General features: G+C 39.3%; 1 protein-coding gene across 3 annotated transcripts in view; it reads right to left on the minus strand.

Annotated features, from left to right (window-relative positions):
* LOC144050692 (uncharacterized) overlaps positions 1-19,141 on the minus strand; it is a 52,601-nt gene that overhangs the window by 4,277 nt on the left and 29,183 nt on the right. Inside the window, exons 4-7 of one of the 3 annotated variants that reach the window (XM_077564203.1) lie at positions 15,111-15,235; positions 8,349-8,419; positions 3,254-3,474; positions 1,803-2,087 (exon numbers count right to left, since the gene is read on the minus strand). In XM_077564203.1, coding sequence (XP_077420329.1) covers positions 3,287-3,474; positions 8,349-8,419; positions 15,111-15,235 — 384 coding nt within the window. In that variant the 3' untranslated portion in view covers positions 1,803-2,087; positions 3,254-3,286. Of the gene's footprint in view, positions 1-1,802; positions 2,088-3,253; positions 3,475-5,511; positions 6,504-8,348; positions 8,420-15,110; positions 15,236-19,141 lie in introns of those variants that run through there. The other 2 variants (XM_077564204.1, XM_077564205.1) reach the window with 2 other exon arrangements.

Genomic DNA, 19,141 nt, shown 5'->3' on the forward strand with positions numbered 1-19,141 from the left:
CCCACGGGGGGCTCATGGATACTCTGCCTCACACTGATAGGAAGGCATCGATTATGACTACAGCAACAAATAAGGCTGTCGAACCCGCGTCCATCAATCACAGTTGGACCTGAACTGAGCCTGGAGCACTCTCATCCTTGACTTGACTCTCACATCATCCTTCTCTCCGTTTTCGTGACCGAATGGGTCACACCGTGGCAGAGTTGCTGGCCTTGGGTGAGGAGATTTACGGCGCCGCGTGGCCATCTGTTATGTAGCACGCGTGCGCGACGTTCGGGCGCCTTCACCTTCTTCAGCTTGTTGCTTTGTCTTGCAAATGTGCCATTTGCATTCATGAAGGTATTTACATGCATTCGCGAGCTACCCGCTGTGTATGCGACTTGCGTCACATTGCACAGAGTCGCACGTTGCTATGACTTTCCTTTAAGGCACGTCAAATTGTTTTTTAGATAAAGTCACATTAATTATCATTAGATGGCATGACACTATTCTGCCACCGTGTAATAAGAGCAGTGGGTGCAGATACAGGAGCGTTTAAAAAAAAGAAAAAAAAAAGTTTTTTTGCGTTATTTACGAAAGCCAGCAAACAAATTACAGTTGGCGACTGACAGTCGAACGCTAACTCGTTGTTACAAAAAAAAAAACGCAGTCTGTGGAGTTCTTAAATGTTTTGACACGGCACCTACAGTGTATTATTTTATTTACAACAACATGTTACGATTGTCAAGGAAAGAGCGGATTGCCCTGGCCGCTGTTGCTACAGTAACTGTCGATGAAAAATGGAAAAGAAGAAAGATTGGATAAAGGCTGCATCTTCTTTTAGGACAGACATTTGACAATCTTGCCACCAAGATTCAAGATGACGCTCGAAATTTGAAACCAGGATGAAAACCAGAATCAGGTTGCGCTGCCTTACTTTACCCAAAAGGTTGATGCTTTTTGTCCCTTCGGGAAATTCAAATTAATAAAGCGGAACGTATGGGTGAGGAGGATAAATCGAGTGGATATCGTAAATAATTCAGCAGCGAGGATCATAGAGGCGGAGTCGCCACATCTAAAGAGACAGACTGGGAACCAACCCTCCATCATCATCATCATCATCAGACATTTTCTCACATGTATGTCTTAGAACTTTCGTAATCTCACACAGTCTTTTTCGGTTTTGAAAATGTGTTATTCTAGTAGAATCGGTATTTACGTGACTTCCAAACTAATCACAACATCGTCTTTGTAAGTCCTCCTTTGAATCACTGAGCAGTAAAAGGCTTCAATGTACGCGTCTTCTTACATCCACAGATAAATAACGTTGAGGCCGCATTAGGTTTTTGGTTGTCTGCATAGTAATTAACAAGCCCAGTTAATGTGAGAACGTGTGTGATATTGTTTTAATCATATGAACATTTCACAATTAAGAAAAACACACATAGTTAGCAATGTTAGCTGTTTTCTGCTTACATTTATTTTTTTAATTGGGGGGCGTTGGCCAGGGTTTTCCTGAAAGTTAAAGTAAGTCACTTCAAAAACTAAAAAAGACAAATTGGCATGGGTTAACACGATGTCATCTCGCCAATAGTGGAGTTTCCATCCACCCATTTTTATTCAAATTTTCAAGAAATGCCAAAATAAAACTGAATGGAAACGTTAGTAGGTTCTCGAAAATAAAGCTCTTGTGAAATTTTTTATTAATATACTGGTTAATAATAGCCCTTTTAGTAACTCATAGATGTGCTAAAAAAAAAGGAGGGTTTTACTTAGTTTAACCACTGTTCACTCACCATATAAAAGGTGTTGGGATAGTTAAAAATAAATAAATAAATAAATAAATTTTAAAAAAAAATAATAATAATAATGTTTTCTCCTCCTTAATAAAACGCAGACCCAAAAAAGTGTGATCGGGACATTTCTAATTAATGCAATTTTAAATGGAAAACAGCAAAGAAACGCTACAGTTTATCAAGAATTACAAAAGAAAACTCACACGACGTCATCGCACAGCGCAGTCACTTCCTGTTCTTCTTCTTCTTTTGAATTACTGGTGGATCACATCTCTATGGTGTATAGCGCCACCTACAGCGACGGAGTCCCCTCTCAATATTCGCAAAAGAAGAACAGATGGTAACGAATGTAGCTTACTCTCCAATACATTTTTAAATAAGTGAATTTGACCAAATGGATTTTTTATTTGTTGGATTATGATGTGTTTTTTTCAGCAAAAGTACAATGAGTAAACTGTTGAAGTTGATTCGGAACTTGTTCCATGAAGTCAACACTGATAAGCAAATACTGATTTTGGGTGCGAGTCCGAGCTCAAGTTTTTAGCTAAGCGTCAACATTGAGGACACTCCATGTGAAAACACAAAAATTCTGCCGGCAGCTTCGAAGCCCCCTCAACAGTTCAGCTGGAACTGAGCATTACACCGTGTTGACATCTTCACGAGGACTCCAACTTCCCGAGATCAGAGTCCATTCAAAATCAGTCATTAAAACATCTTTTTTTTTTTTTAAAGGGCCTTTAAAATGTCTTTTCAGCTTTAGAGGAGCGGGGGTTAAATGTTTGGCAATTAGCATGAAAAACTCAACACTTAACGGCGTTGGAAGCCCCTGACACGGCTGAACTCGCAGCTCCGCACTTCACAGTGAGTGAATGAGTGTAATAACGGCGCTGAAACATTACAGGGGGATAAATGACTCCCGCCTCCTGGCATTTAGCGGCGAGCTCGTCTGTATGCCGGAGACGTGTCTGGTCTCCTCGAGCCCTCCGGCTGCTCATATTGTTGCTCTTCGTTTTTGACGGGTGAGGGAGTCAAACCAATACCGGCTTGCTAGCTTTTACAGCCACGTTTCATACAGTAACTAATTTGTCCTTTTGACCGCACCACAATACGCGGTTAGCTCAGCGTGCCGGCACTTTCTTCACATCGCTGCAAAAGTATTTTTATTTGGACTTTACCGCATCCCCGCAGTGACACGTTCATTATTTTTCTATGCTTGTAAAGACTGATTGCCTCTTTTTTTTAATTAAGCAAGATTGTTAATTAGGTTTAGGGTGTACAAATAGCCTGTCGCGGTAATAAAGAAAAGGAATTGGTTTGGGAAGAAAGTGTGTGTGTGTGTGTGTGTGTGTGGAGAGAGAGGCGGGGTTGCTATAGAGTGATGTTTTTTTTTTCTTAGTCTATTGTTACTCAGCTCAAGACGAATAGAACTGAAAAGAAAAGCTTTGCGGCAAGGAAAATAGTTTGCCCATATTACTCACCACTGACATCCTATTTTGCTGCTGTTTTGACTGTCAAACATTAGCCTCATCTGCGCGCCGTCTCACAACGAGGACGTGCCCTGAACGGCAACGTTGCGCCGTCACACAAATGGAAGGACAGAAGCGATCCATTTCAGCCTGGCTGCTTTGTGCGCTTGCATCTTTTAGCAGGGTAATTTGCAGCATGCGCGTCAATACATCATAGGCCCCTCCAAATTGAGCTTTAAAGCACAAAGGGAAGGGCAAACAAGATGGACACAGAAATCAATCTCCCCGCTGATAACACAAAGTGAACGCACATGCTGCCACTCTGGGAATTGACAAGGAGTCGGCACAGGGCAGCGTCTGCCTATCTGCCTGCCATGTGAAAACAATCATCTCTGACATGTCGTACATAAGGCACCGGCGGGGCGCTCTCAGATAAGGCTATTTAGTCGTGACCGGGCGAAAAAAAAAAAAAAATGGCACATTTGATTGGACTGGGAGAAAATGAAAGGACAAATATAAAAGGCAAAAATCGATGAGGCCATGTGAGTAAAAATAAGACAGCACTAATAAAAAAAAGTGTATGAATCTAATAATCGCCTTTATTACCATGGAGGACTTGCTGTAGAATATATATTTCATATTTAATATAAAGTACAATGAATATGAAAATGTCTGACTTCCTGTTGCTGTTACCACGCAGTAGTGTCATTAAACAGTCTAGTGGCCATTACTGGAAGATTGCAATTCGTATTAATATTGCTGTTTTCCAACCTTTTTTGAGCCAATAAGGCAAACATTCGACATTAGGAAAATCTCATAGCACACTTAAGGGTGAGCAGATTTTCAAAATGAAAAAGCGGGGCGCTGTAATTTCACAAAATTTCATCGCTAGTCAATCTTCGTCAATGGGGGAAGTGAAAAGACGGCCGACATGTACATCAATCCCTTCAAGTGAGAGTACTGTCCTGGTATGAAGCCCCCTTAAGTGGCTGGTGCCCCACTTCTCTCTCCTTTTTTTTTTTTTTTTTTGCCTCAGTGAGGATGAGCACTTAAAGCTACCGAACGCAGAAAATTGAATTTTGAATCGCTACTGCCACCTGTGGCCAGAAAATGAAACTGCATTTTCCTTTCTTTACGTACACAACGCTCACATGACGTCACATCCGCAGGCAGAGGGTGGGAAATTCGAACCTGAATCCAGTGTGAAAACTAATGGCCAGAGAGGCTTGCAGGAGTTCCCATTATAAACAGCTAAGGTGTTAATCTCCTAATTATAAAATGTTTCAGTCATAAATGGTCAAATAAAAAGGCTTTGTAAAGACATTTTTGGGCAAATTGTAACAAAGTGCAGCTTTAAGAATGCACTCTGTGACACAAGAGCCCAAATGTTTAATTCCCTCTACCAGCCATGAGAAATGGCATCTAAGTGTGTATGTGTCTCTCTTGTATGCAAAAACATAATAATAAACAACAGATTAAAATAATAAAAGACAAAATAACCCAAAATAAACAGAAACCGTTTGACTCTTCACATTGTGGAGAAGAGTGAAGCTAAAAATGGTGTTTGGAAAAAGAAAAAAAGAGCAGAGCAGCCCCATTTTTCTTGTTGTTGTGCACATATCAGCCCTGCCTGTGAGCTACTATTGATCTGAAGCAGATTAGTTCTGCACTGGGGGACTAAACACGGCCTACAGAGTTCTGCCACAGTCATTCAGCTGGTTAAAGATGAGCATTTGACCGATGACCTCAGCAGAAAAGACTGCACATGAAGAGAAGTTTTGTTTGTTTGTTTGTTAAAGACCGCATTTGCATTGACATTTTGCTGTTGTTTTGCTTTATGCTTTGCTGGATGCTGTTGTGCACAATAGCAAAGGTTTATAGTGGCGAGAGCATCAGTAAAAAACTAATATTTAAATATACAACTATTGTCCATTTTATGGTAAGAAGGGATTTTATGAAATAATGTATCTTAAATGTTTATATTTACAGAAAAGAGCAAATTCATTTTTGACAATAATATGTTCTATGCAGCCCCACTGGTCTAAATTTGGTATTCTGATCACGGTAATATTCAATATGAGTGAGTTAAGCAGCAAAATCCAGCCATATTTATCCATCTCAGGGGGGCGGCCATTTTGCCACTTGCTGGCGACTGAAGATGACATCAATGTTGTTCAGGTCTCCGGTAACAACCAATCACAGCTTAGCCTGAGCCCTGCTGAGATGGATAAAAATGGCTGGATTTTGCTTCATAACTCATATTCCGCAAATGTAATATCAATCAGAATGTCATGTTTAGACTAGTGAGGTCACGTATAGCATATTATTGTCAAGAAATGTTTAAGGTTGACTTTCACTTCAACCGGAAGTATGAAGCAGACACACACACTATTTGCTAATAGGGATGTTCATACTTTTTTTCAGACAAATACCAGCACGAGTACTCGACTCTTGAGCAGTCAGCAATACAAAATATTGAAATTTTAGAAAAGGGATAACATGTTCACTACTTTCTGTAACAATGACTGTGATGTTTTGAAACAATTGAGGGCCTAATTGAATCAGAGGTGGCAAACCCAGGTCCAGAAAGTAAAAACCCTGCCACATTTTGGCTTTAGCCCCAGGTGCTAGCTAGCTAGCTCCCCAGGTACTTGTTTACCTAGGGAGCTAGCTAGCTAGTCTGACATCCAGGAAGCCGAAAAAGACAGAGGAAACAAATGTTTAGGGTCTGCTGCAGGTGTGGATATTTACTTACTATTACTAATCCTTCCCAAAATATTTTCTAAACATTTTCAAGCATCATTCCAGAATTGAGGCAAATTGTGATGCAGTACTTGTCCTCAGCCAGTAGTGGTGCTGTTGCTTCAGCCTCATCTAGTTTGTGACCTGAAGAACAACATGGGCGTAAACACAGCAATGTTGCGCTCCACTCATGCTATATGGTCACTCCCCACAGCAGTATTATTTTGCTCACAATCATTGAGCAGACAGACACACTTTCAGACAGACGGACTTTCTTATCCCATTCACAATACAGCTGCAATCACTCTTTTGTTCAGAATCATTCGATTAGACACTGCAGGTGTACCTAATGAAGTGTTTCGCTAGTTGATAGCATACCATGTTTGTCTGTATTTTCCAAGGTCTACATACCACATACTCTGATTACATATAAGCCGAGACATTTCAGGTTGGATGCTCAAACTCTGTTTTCCAGTATACGGAAGCCTCCTCGAGCCAGAAACCGTCCCCGGAGAGAGACCTGACAGAGAAAAGCCATAAGACAAGCTTCAAAGGACACACACAGATTGCCTGCCTCGTCTTCCTCATTCCCTCTCCTCCTCCTCCTCCTCCTCCTCCTCCTCCTTTCTCCATCCAACACCACCACAAGCAGCAGACTATCCGGCTTTATTCGTACATGAGATGGATGTGCACCGGTAGTGAGGAGAGAGCGGGTATACATTTGCAAAACATTCCCTGGAGGGGTTGTGAGATTGCCTTCATTTGGATGGACTGTAATTGGCCAGGGGGGCTCTCCTCTCCAGACAGACCCGGCACCATGCACACATCTCTCTCGCACTCTGATATTGCGCACCATCTTCAGCCCGGGGCCTCCAGCCTCGCTGCGTGCCATCTGTGCCCACAACAAGCACAGGCTGCAGTTTTCCTTCTTTGAGTAAGCTCTTGCTGGCGCGCCTTTTGATCAGCGTTGATACACCGGGCCTACCCAGCACGTCCGCCCGCCCGCAGTAGACACCCCTTAGATTTCAAAAGTCCAAAACTACACACGCCATCTCATTTTTGGAAATGGGAGACATAAATCTTTCATAGCTCATGCCATTTTTCTTCAGCTATTTTAAAATGCTTGTAGACAAGCTCCCCAATGCTCTGCAATATAACGGGAAATATAAATGTTCAGTTGTAGCCTCACCTCAAGCAGAGATGAGCATACTATTTGCCAGATAGGTGACTTCATGAGTAAGTATGAAAATAACAATAAAATATGTTAAATAATATATGATTTATAATTAATGTCACATAATATATATTAGGGACAGATGACTACCAATACCAGGTATCAGTATCAGGTCGATACCAGCCAGGCCTTATTTTTAGGTGTCGCCATGGCAACCGATATTGGGAGGAAAAATGCTATTTTGGGATATATGGGTCTTTCTTTAAAATTATCTTCTTTTTTTTCATGGGGGGCACGATTTACGCATCAGAATTTCTAGTAGAATCGGTACTTGGTGTCCTAAGGAGTGATTATTTGAAAATATAAACATTTGCAGAGATTTATTGGGGTTAATTGTTGCTTATTTAGATTTATTTTGTTCCTTTTTTTTCTTCTTCTGGAGAGCTCAGTATTGTTCATTCGGTAATTTTACCGATTTGACATGCCATCATCATTGCTCTCCTTTTTTAATTATTATTTTTTTAATATATATATATTTTTTGTATTTTTATTTTTTTTGTATGTGGGTGAAAATGTGTATGTGCGTGCGTGCGTGCGTGCATTCATTAGTTCACCTAAAACCTATAAAAATAAATAAAAATCCCATACCGTTTCCCTAAACCGAACACTTCCAGCCAGAGTCGTGAGGCCGTCAGGAAACCCGAGAAAGGACCAAAGAAAAGAAAGGAAAGTGAAATCCAGCACCGACCAGACACCACCCACCAGGCCACCAACCAGATTTATTTTGTTCCTACTTTGTTGAATTTTTGTTGAAAATTTTAGCAAAAAGGCACCTTATGCACCGCAATGTCATTTTTAATCAACAGCAAGCAGCAAAATGTCCGCCCCCCCCCAAGATGGATAAAAACATGTGGATTTTGCTTCTTGACTCACATTCCAGAAACGCTAAATTAATCAGCATTCTTTGTTTAGACTAGTGTGGCTGCATAGAACATGTTATTGTAAAAAACAATTTTCAAAATTGACTTCCCCCGTTAACTGCATGTAATGTCATGTGTCGCCCATTCTACACGCACCACATGCCGATATATTGACATCTTCCCATTCTTTCTCAAAGACCTCAGCTGCTTGCATGTTTATAATGAGATGGCAAACCCATGGCACCATTTGCCTTTTTTTTTTCTTTCTTACCTCTCGTTTTATTTGTCTTGGAAGGAGGAGTCCAATAGACCACTCCTGACCAGCTGGTGAACATTTGTGTTCTAGGAAAAAGAGAAATGGGTTGTTTGAGACTCAACAAAAGAGCTACAGAGAATAATCTTTAAAACAGATCAATGAATTCAACATGTCAATGCTCAGTATGCACCAAGACCACCTGGAGTCTGTTGAAGTTTGAGGTTTTAAGTCCATTTTCACTTCTTTTTTTTCTTATATTGTTTCTCAGTCACACATTGATTTTTAATAGATTTGCCACTGCACTTTTCAGCACTCTAGATTTAAACTTAGAGGAAACAGGGTTATTAGAGTTTTAGTTTTGTTATTTACAGTTAGTTGGTTTTAATTAGTTTTCAGGGTGGTTTGTTAGTTTTTATTAGTTTTAGTTTAAAAAAAAATGCTTATATTTAGTTTAGTTTTAGTTAGTTTTCATTTTTATTTATTTAAATGTATACTACTTGTGCACAATATTTAATTAAATTTAATAAACGCCATGGTAAAATGAAAACATCCCTTCAGTGTCACTTTCAAATGTCCTTATTTCAGTTAATATTGAAATAAATCATCCCCAAAGGCTCATGCATTAAATTAATTACCAAAGACTAAAACAAAGGACATATTCGCTATAATTATCGTCAGTTTTAGTTAGCTTTGTAAACATAAAATGTAGTTTCAGTTAGTTTTCGTTTTCTAAGACGCATTTTCGTTTTTATTAAGTTATTGAAATTGTTTTTGAATTTTTGTTTTAGTTTTTTCGTTAACTAAAATAACCTTGACAGGCAATAAAGAAAAAAAAATATATTATGCATATTTTCTTCCACAAATCAAAACACTTCCTTTGGGTCTTAACATGTCTGTGACACACATTTAATCAATTTACAAGGATTAAAAATCACAGCACACTTTACACCTCCTATTTAACACCTTGCTGAAAAAAGCCTGTTTGAGTGGGGAATCTTATCTCAAGAAAATGAGACAAGGCGAGTTTGGTTATCGTTATCATACCTGGCAACTTGTACACTAGAGCCTTAGGATAAACAAAAAAAGTTTTTTTTTTCTTCTTTTTTTTTTTAAGTTCTAATAAAAGACGGTGTCAATTGTATTGACTTGTCCATCCACTTAACATGTGTTTAGATTTGGGTTGTACCAGAAAGCATCACCACCATGAACAGTTGTCTCCAATCATTGCAATGAGATTAGGTCGGCAATAATACAGCACAAATTGAATTGAATAAGCGGTTATTAGCCCAACATTCATTAGTTATGATGCATCCCCCCCTTCCCTCGGTGAGTGTAATGATCATAACTCTCCTTTGTGTTCTGTCAGTGGCAAGCGCGCAAGTGCCAACCTGATGTATTCGCCCACTCTCACCGCGTCCTCACGGTGTCCTCTACCCCATCGCATTTTCTTCCATAATGTTTGGTGAGACTTTGGAATGTGCGGCCAAATAAACAGCCGCATATTTACACACACACACACACACACACCGACTGCACTTCCTCTTGTCTGCCTACTTGTCTCTCTCTACCCCTCAGCTCTCTTTCCAAGGAGGACTTAATGAATATTTCCCTTTGAGAGGGCGAGTGTAAAACAAACACAAGCCGGCGTCTCTTTTTCCCTCAGCCTGGTTCCTTGGAGGGAAGATGCAAGACACATGAAAGGGCTGAGAGACCAGAGAGCAAATACAGTATTTTGGCATCTGCACCGCATGCGTTCACGCCACAAAATTCTCTCCAGTCTTCTGATCATCTCCCGCAAAAGACAGCAAAGAGTGATGGCAGCGAGAAGGGATGATGGTTACTGGGCAGACACGCTGTGACTTAAACATCGGATGTAATCAACGTGAAGCAAAACATGAAACGGACCCCCCCCCCCCCCCAAAAAAAACCCCACCGTATTATTACATTAGTGATCCAACACCAAGCGGTGCTTAAACTAAAAAACTGAAGCAGACAGCCTTGTGCAGTCGCTCAGTGATTACTGATTAGCAGTGAGGAAAATCAGGTGAAATGTGCGTCAAATGAAATCAATCAAGCATGTTGGAAGGGATATACTCTGTAGTTTATTTCATCTGACAAGGAGGATACTAATCCGCAGTAATTAGATTACTAATCTGTTTACTCTGGCCATTTAGTACAGAATAAAAAATGGATTGTTTAAAAAAAAAAAAACTCTTTTACCACCAACCAAGAGTGTTTATTGACGAATACTAAAATCCCAATGAATGCCGCCAATAACGTCAAATAACGTGAATGGGGTTGTGAAAATCCAAAAACACCCACTAACTATGGCCAGCAGATGGCAGCATTGTGTCTCTTTTTAACGGGCTCCCGGGTATCAAATTACATGAAAACATGGCAGATCTTAGGAAATAGAACGTTTTCAAGGATGACGTGATTGATCAAAGCCTTTGTCACATTAAATCGAATTCACACAGCGTCACTAAACAAAAAAATCTTAGTGTCAAGGTCACTGTTGTGCAGAAAATTGATCTTTTCACAAAACAAGCTTGTTTTCTCCTTGTTTTTTCCATTTTCGCTTTGTCACTCAAATGACCTAGTGTCAAATGGTGATTACTAAAGAACGGAATAAGGTAGAAACATACTTTCCACCATGTTTATGTAGTCATAGCACATTCTGTTTGCTTAGAAATATGAGTGAAAATGCACTGCAGGGCTTGTTTTTTGGATAACGTTTGTCAGCAAAAGAGTTCATGTAATACGATTTATATAATTTATTACAGTATAGAACTATACGTTACTGTAGTAATTGCACTGATTCTACTTTATTTTTAGTTTTTGATATTTGCAGCGCAGTGTGATAGTGGTTAACATGTCCATCTCATGGTTCTAACTTTCCCTCACTCTTCAAAAACATGCATATTAGGTTATGTGAAGAATCGAAATTGTCCGTAGGTGTGAATTGGAGTATGAATACATGGTTTGTCCATATGTGAATGTGTGTATGTGGATTGGCCGGCGACCGGTCAGCTGGGAAAGGTTATAGCTCATCCGTGACTCTAATTACAAGCCATACAGAGAATGGATGGCTGGATGGATGTTTTACTGACGCTCCAACCTCAAGGGTCACAAGGTCACATATTAGTAAATTGTCTTGTGTTCCAGCCGTGAGGTTCACAAGGCCACATACTCAGGTGTCTGCTTGTTATGCCACCCATATCTTTGAAAACAATTGTTTTGACAAAGGCAGGGCAGAGGGCGAGTGGTTATTAGTTCAATTTGAGGTTGAAGGCTCTAATCCGTTTGCTGACCTTCCTGTGCGGACCTTGCATATTCTTCTGGTGTTTGTGTTTTTTTGTTTTTTTATGTACTCGCTACCACATTCCAGAAAAAATACATGCTAGGTTATTTATTTATACATCTATTATTTGTAACTGCTTATCCCCACTAGGGTCATGGCTGACTGGGCAAGAGGCAGCGATAACCCTTAAACTGGTTGCCAGCCTTTCAGATGACTGTAAATTGCGTGACTGCTTGCTTGTCTTTAAGTGCCCTGCAATTTGCTGGTGATTTTTCCAGAGTGGGTCCACAACTGGGCAAAATGTCCTTTTTACAATGCTCCATGCTGGATTGGTTTGCACGGGTCTGCAAAAATATCTAAACCTTGTCTAATCTGCCCCTGCGCAAATTTACGCCGTGCTTCACACCAGATTCAGTAAATCCATGACCTGCAGCAAACAAAATGTTTCCACTCGATGACGGCCTCACGACTCTGGCTGGAAGTGTTCGGTTTAGGGAAACGGTAAGGGATTTATTTATTTTTTTATAGGTTTTAGGTGAACTAATGAATGCACGCACGCACATACACATATTCACCCACATCCAAAAAAAAAAAAATATATATATATAAAAAAAAAGAAGAAAAAAAAAAAAAAAAAAAAAAAGAGAGAGCAATGATGATGACATGTCAAATCGGTAAAATTACCGAATGAACAATACTGAGCTCTCCAAGAAAAAAAATAAAAATAAAAATAAAATAATAATCTACCCCTGCGCAAATTTACACCGTGCTTCACACCAGATCCAGTAAATCCATGACCTGCAGCAAACAAAATATTTCCACTCGATGACGGCCTCACGACTCTGGCTGGAAGTTTTCGGTTTAGGGAAACGGTATGGGATTTTTTTTTTTTTATATAGGTTTTAGGTGAACTAATGAATGCAAGCATGCACATACACATATTCACCCACATACAAAAAAAAAAAAAAAAAATATATATATATATATATAAAAAAAAGAAGAAAAAAAAAAGAGAGAGCAATGATGATGACATGTCAAATCGGTAAAATTACCGAATGAACAATACTGAGCTCTCCAAGAAAAAAATAAAAAATAAATAAAAATCTACCCATGCGCAAATTTACGCCGTGCTTCACACCAGATCCAGTAAATCCATGACCTGCAGCGAACAAAATGTTTCCGCTCGATTAAGAAATGATTCATAATACACAAGTACGCAAGACCAGGAAGAGCGACTGTGTGATCAATTTGTTTTATTCTTAGCCAACACGACATTGAAGACACATCGAGAATGAGATCTTTTGTCTGACTTCTTGAGGTCTATGGATTAAAATGGAAGATTTCAGGCCATAGGAATGAGAAAATGGACAGGACGACCCCCAAATATCTCAGAAGACAACTTGGTCACCCCTGGGATTTGCTCATAATTCTGTTTCAGCTCTAAACTGTCGTCCCCCGTCCCTGAGATCCCTCCCACGTCATCCTTCAATCTTCATCCTCTTGCTCTCCCACAATATCGATTTTCTATTTTCTCTTTTGTCCCCTCCCTCTTCCCGCTTGTCCTGCATCTTCCTGCCATCAGCTCAAGCACACTTCCTACAGTCGGGCCTGTGTGACGGAGTTCTTTTCATCCCATGGTCTCTCTCTCTCTCTCTTTTATCCTTTCTCTCTCTGGTCGGAGTTTCTCCTCTTTGACAAGGTCGATGCCCTAGCTATGCTTGGAGCTGCTTAAGGTTGGTAAATGGAGATGTAATGTCATAGAGTGGTGGGATAATAGAATCTATGAGGGCTGGGTCTGATCTTGTTAGAATGGGTCGGGCACGATTGGCTCAGTCGAGATCTCGAGGCAGCCACAGCGCGGATGGAGGTCTTGTTTTATAATGCAAGTAATTACACATTTGAAGATGATGTAAGAGCCTTTCAATAGGATATATGACTTGTGGTCAAAAATTTCTAGCAGCAGAATAAAAGTTTGCTAAATGTAATTGAAGTACAAGACACTTTGTGAGTGACTTCAAAGTGTTTGGCTCTGGTCCACTTCTTGTCAACAACCTTTTTTAAACAGAAACCGTGTATAATATTACAAGTGATGGCGTATTCAATAAAGGGGGCTTATGAAATAAGTCAACATCGTTGACGCCAGCTACTGTTTGCGTAACAGAAAATGCAGTTTTTACAAGTGTCACCCAACGCATTATGTAATGTTTAAGCAATCCATTTAAAAGGCAACTAGAAATATGTTAGAATAATTCTGCTTGCTTGAAAAGTGGGTGGGCTCAAACAAAAGGTGCCCTGTCGTGAGTTGCTTAACACATCTCAATGTAGATACCATGAAATAAAAGCTGGAATTCTGAACTTCTGTCTCGGATTCATCTTTTGATCTGAAACCCAAATGTCTTCAGTGTACAAGAATTGACATTACAATACTTTTGGCGGGAACATGAGTGTCAATGTTATGATCTAAATTGTTGCCTGAGCACCAAAGTTATACATAGAGAGGATTTTATTTATTTATTTTTGAATAATGTTCAGTGTTAATTTTTACAATCATTTTTAATTTAGTTTTAGTTATTCTTTTGACTAAAATGAATTAAAGTTTTAGTCATCCATTTTTTCTTATTATTATCTGATTGTATTTTAGTTTGAATCCAATTTTAGTCGACGAAATTGACAGCATCCTCCAGCATACATTTAAACTTTTATTCAGAAAATTATAACACACCTATTTGTAACTGTAGTTTAACACGCAAGACACATTTAATACAACGGTGTCTTTATGAATTGTTTCAATGAAATAATAATAATAAAACTTAGTTTTCACCTAAATAAAAAAGTGCATAATTGCTTGAGGTTAATCTTACAGCCGCACAAGACATGTAAACATGTTTGAACATTAAATAAAGTGCAGTGATTCTTTTCTTCAACCAGCGTTTCATTCCTTCTGATTGGATTGTGTGAATTTCATCACTGTGTTTCGTTTTAATCATTGACTAAATCGTCAGCCAATTTTAGTTATCGTCTCAATGAATGGCTTCTATTTTAGTTTTCGTTTAATTTTTGTCTGAAAATTTTATTTCGTGACGAAAATGTTTTGTCTACGGAATTCCACAACACTTCATATAAGGAAACTGCACAGCGATGGACACACCAAAGCCAAAAACAAAACATTTGTGGAGACGTCAATAAGACAACCGCCTCATGATCTTCAAGCTTTGCAGAGATAATAAACAGCACATTTCTTACATTAATACTATAAAGAGTTAATTTTCCTTTAGAAATGTGGTCAACTGTAGGAAGAATGTACAATGTTGGCTATTTATATAATTTAATATAATATAATATAAGAGGGGAATCAATCACTACTGACAAAGTTCAAGTTCGATTTAATCAACTTGAAAAGCACCCGTGAGTTCAACATTCACCTGTCCAAAGTAAATGAAAGCTGCGGGTGACATTTTGTGCCCCCATCCCCTAACCTCTTAAGTCGGTGTCCCATCGCTGGATGGATCGCCGCGAGTTCCCTCGTCCCATCAGCGATGACCTTCAGAGGGATTCTGATGCAGTAGGATGTCATCCCGCTTGGCAGCAACCAGACGGACCGCTGCAAAGGCAAGGACGCAAGTAGCTCAAATAGATCAACCAAACAAACGGCCGCTTCGTCATGAAGTGAAATGGGCATATATCAAAAACACAAGTGCAGCTGTGGGTCAGAGACAAACGTTTTCATCGCCACTCATATTTACTTAAAAATTAGCGTAGGTGATGAGCTCACACATAGAAAGTCTTTCCGGAATAGAGCCTGCGAAATCTGCGCAATTTTGCAAAATGTGAGGTTATCTCACATCTTTTAACTCTTTGACTGCCAAAAACGTTAAATAACGTTTCGTAAAATCCTATGGAGGAGTGCCAAAGACGTTAAAAGACGTTTTTTTCAAAACAGGTGAAAATAACCATTTTCTATTGTTGATTACTCAAAAATGGAATAAGGTAGAAACAAACTTTTTTTTCTGATGGAAGATGAGAGTCCAATCTTGTTTTGGCAGTATGTGTGTTTCCATAGTCCAAACACATAATTTTCTATGGACCTTAAAAGATCAGTCAAAATGCTTAAAATCGGCTGGCACCCACGGCATCCCTTTTCTGAAAACGTCTGGCAGTCAAAGAGTTAATGTTACTTTCCTGTTTGGAAGTTTCAACAGCCGGCAAACTATTGCAACACAGCATTTTGTTTCAACGTTTTGACTCCTTCAATGATTAATGACGACGGTCAAGCAAACTGTATTAATTTTTAAGACATGGCTGGCAGGAGTGGAAAGGGGAAGCGATGGGGCTGGGGTAAGTAAGTACAGTAAATAACTTCTTCCAAAGAAATATAAGGCAGCCCCTCCCCTCTGCCCTCTCTGCCATGCCGAGTAATTACTTGCCCCGGCCTGCTGTAATAATTCCTATTACAAGCAGAACGGAAGAGTCAGTAATTCAGCGTGCGGGACAAGGTGAAGGCAAGGCCACGCTACTGTGGATCAATATTTCATTTACTCAACCTGCTTCGCCATCCCGGGTCAGGATCAAATACACCAACAGGAGGCAGAAAGAGGAAAATAGGGGGTGAAAAAAAAAAAGGAAAAAAGGCTCCACTAAAAACAATGACACAAGCCCCCTAATTTCCTTTGGGTTTAGTGGGGAGGTAGGTAGGAAGCTGATGCTCTGGAGTTGGCGCTTGTGGAGGTCACGTGTGTGAGTGTGCGGGTAAATATTGGCCTTCAAACATTGGCCAAAACAATCGGCCAAGTGGGCCAAATGGCCGATTATTTTCCCCTTAAAACGTTATTGAAGAAAACCGAAGTTTCCGACGCTCTGAAAGTACCAAGAATGCACCATTTTGCTTGTGTAGCAACTAGCAAGTGCGTAGCGTATGTTATTCTGGTTATTCTGATGTCTCCCCCAAGCGTCCTTTAAGCTGTTTAACTCTTTGACTGCCAGACGTTTTCAGAAACGGGTTGTCGCCAGTGCCAGCCGATTTTAAGCATTTTGACTGATCTTTCAAGGTCCATAGAAAATTATGTGTTTGGACTTTGGAAACACACATACTACCAAATGAAAGATTGGACTCTCATCTTTCATCAGAAAAAAAAGTTTGTTTCTGCCTTATTCCGTTCTTCAGTAATCAACAATAGAAAATGGTTAGTTTCACCTCTGTTTTGAAACAAACGTCTTTTAACGTCTTTGGCACTCCTCCATAGGATTTTACTAAACGTTATTTAACGTTTTTGGCAGTCAAAGAGTTAATGACACCTCAGTTGGAGTTAACTGTAAAACTAAACACACAAAAATGTTAAGAATTACATCCATTGTATATTTAAATACAAAACATGCTTGGTTTTTAAAACATCACAAGTTTAGCGCTAATGCTAAAAGCAAAGGGAGGATCCCATTCAAATGCTAACAGGAAGTTAGGATCGACTTGTTGACTTAAGTGTTTTTCCCTTCAAATAACGAATATCCACACACAAATGCTGTGGGAACACATACACACAGGTGAGATAAAGCTATGCAAGGGCACAAATACTTCAGAATGTGTGAAAAATTAGTTATTTTAATAGAATTCAATCACAACTTTCTTCTGTACTCAATTTAAGTGTGTATGCCATGGATGCACGGCACCACACTGCCCCCAATAGGCCAAAATGCAACAGTCAGTATTTGTTTTTAGTGTTTTTTCCACTTGCTATTATTTTTAGTTTATTCTTATTCTTATTATATGTAATTTGAAATAATCTACAGATTAATCGTTAATTGGTATTTTTTTCTGCCAAAAATCAGTATCGGCATAAAAAAATGCATATAGGTTGGGCCCTAGTAAAGTTTTCTATATATATATATATATATATATATGTAATTAATGTTTTTTTTTAAATACTTATGCTTGGTTAAAATAGGAAATCCTAGTGAGCAATGGGTGCTACTCATTCCTGTTCAAAAACATACAACATTGAGAGCTCCCTGAAATAGAGGGCATCCACCCTAAAGCACTTCATGACAAGGGATTGTTTTTCTCATTTTTTACGACATTTGGTCAAATAAACGTTTCCTGTATGTATTTTCCCATATGTAGTGACCCAAGACCTTTACACGCCACGGTAATGTTTACCGGTTAAACTTCATCTCCCGTTTACAGTTGAAATCAAGATCAGCTTTTTCTACCTACAGCAGTGCAGCATCAATAATACTTAGCATCGCCATGGCAGCCTGTTTGCAGACTTCAATTCAGAGTCGGGAAGCGTATTTTCTGCACTCAAGGAGCAGCTCTTTGGACTGCATTGATTATTACTATGCGAGGGAGTGAGGGGTCACTGCAGACAAATCTATTGTGGCAGATTAACCTGCTGTTAAACCTTAAACAAGCTGGATGTAACTTCTAACAAAAGAAGGGTGCAGCTAAGAATAATTTTGAGAGACTCCGTTTGTAAATTTTCAATCGTAATTGGATCAACAGTAGCTCAGCTGTAAGGAGGCTTGGAGTCCTGATATGGACAAAAAGTAACAATTCCTTCAAGTCTTTCAGTAGTAGTAGAAGTAGTAAAAGTAGTAGACGTAGTCCTAGAAGAAGAAGAAGAAGAAGCTAAACTAGGCTAAGCTAACTGTTAGCCTACCTGGTAGCTACATTACAGTTGCAAATTCGTCCCCCTTGTCATTTTTATTGTGGTGAATGAGTTGTGGGACATGTTATAAAAACACTAAAAACAACCACAACACCACAACCATAAATTCATAGCAATGTCCAATTTAGGGTGACCAAATATGCCCTCTTTTGGGAGGCCATTTTGTTACGTCCTGTGGCATTGCGTGACTAATAGGAGGTGAATTACACTGTGTAACTGCGACTGGTGCCATAATTTCAAGACCGGGGCAACAGATGTTGGTGCTAAAAAGGTTATATACAGAGGAGGCATTCGTTCAAATAAAGTTAATAAAATATGGATTCTTTAAGTGAACCTCAAGTATCATTTGATCATCATCAGAGGCTGGGTCGAGTGTCTTCTTTTTGAAAATCAAAATATGGTGGATGTAGCATATATTAGTAATTTTTTAGTAAATTGAATTATCGGTTATTTAATGAGTCTGTCCTTGAAAGTCTGCACAATTGAACAGCACTCCATGTCTGGTGAATGTTTCGGCCAGAGTGCAGGATCATTTTCAAGTGGGGAACAGTGATTAACTGACTGCTAAACTGCTGAGTAGGTGTTGAAGTCTCACAATCGAACTATATTCATCATCCTCAGCGCGAGACTGGTTTTCCCGTGGGTCCATCAGGAAGCATACGGCAGTCTTAATCTTAATCTTGTGTATATAAAAGCATTTCCTCAAGATAAGCACTTTAGTTCAGTTTTGCCAAAAGTTGAGTACTGTATGTAATTTAGGCCACTTTAACCTGTTTTTGAAATCTGACAGTTTAAAGTTACATAACTATTTTTATATCTTCTCCTTGTGAATAAAATGTATCACCAAA

The sequence above is a fragment of the Vanacampus margaritifer genome, chromosome 4, assembly GCF_051991255.1.
Source record: "Vanacampus margaritifer isolate UIUO_Vmar chromosome 4, RoL_Vmar_1.0, whole genome shotgun sequence".
In the NCBI taxonomy this organism is placed as follows: Eukaryota; Metazoa; Chordata; class Actinopteri; order Syngnathiformes; family Syngnathidae; genus Vanacampus; species Vanacampus margaritifer.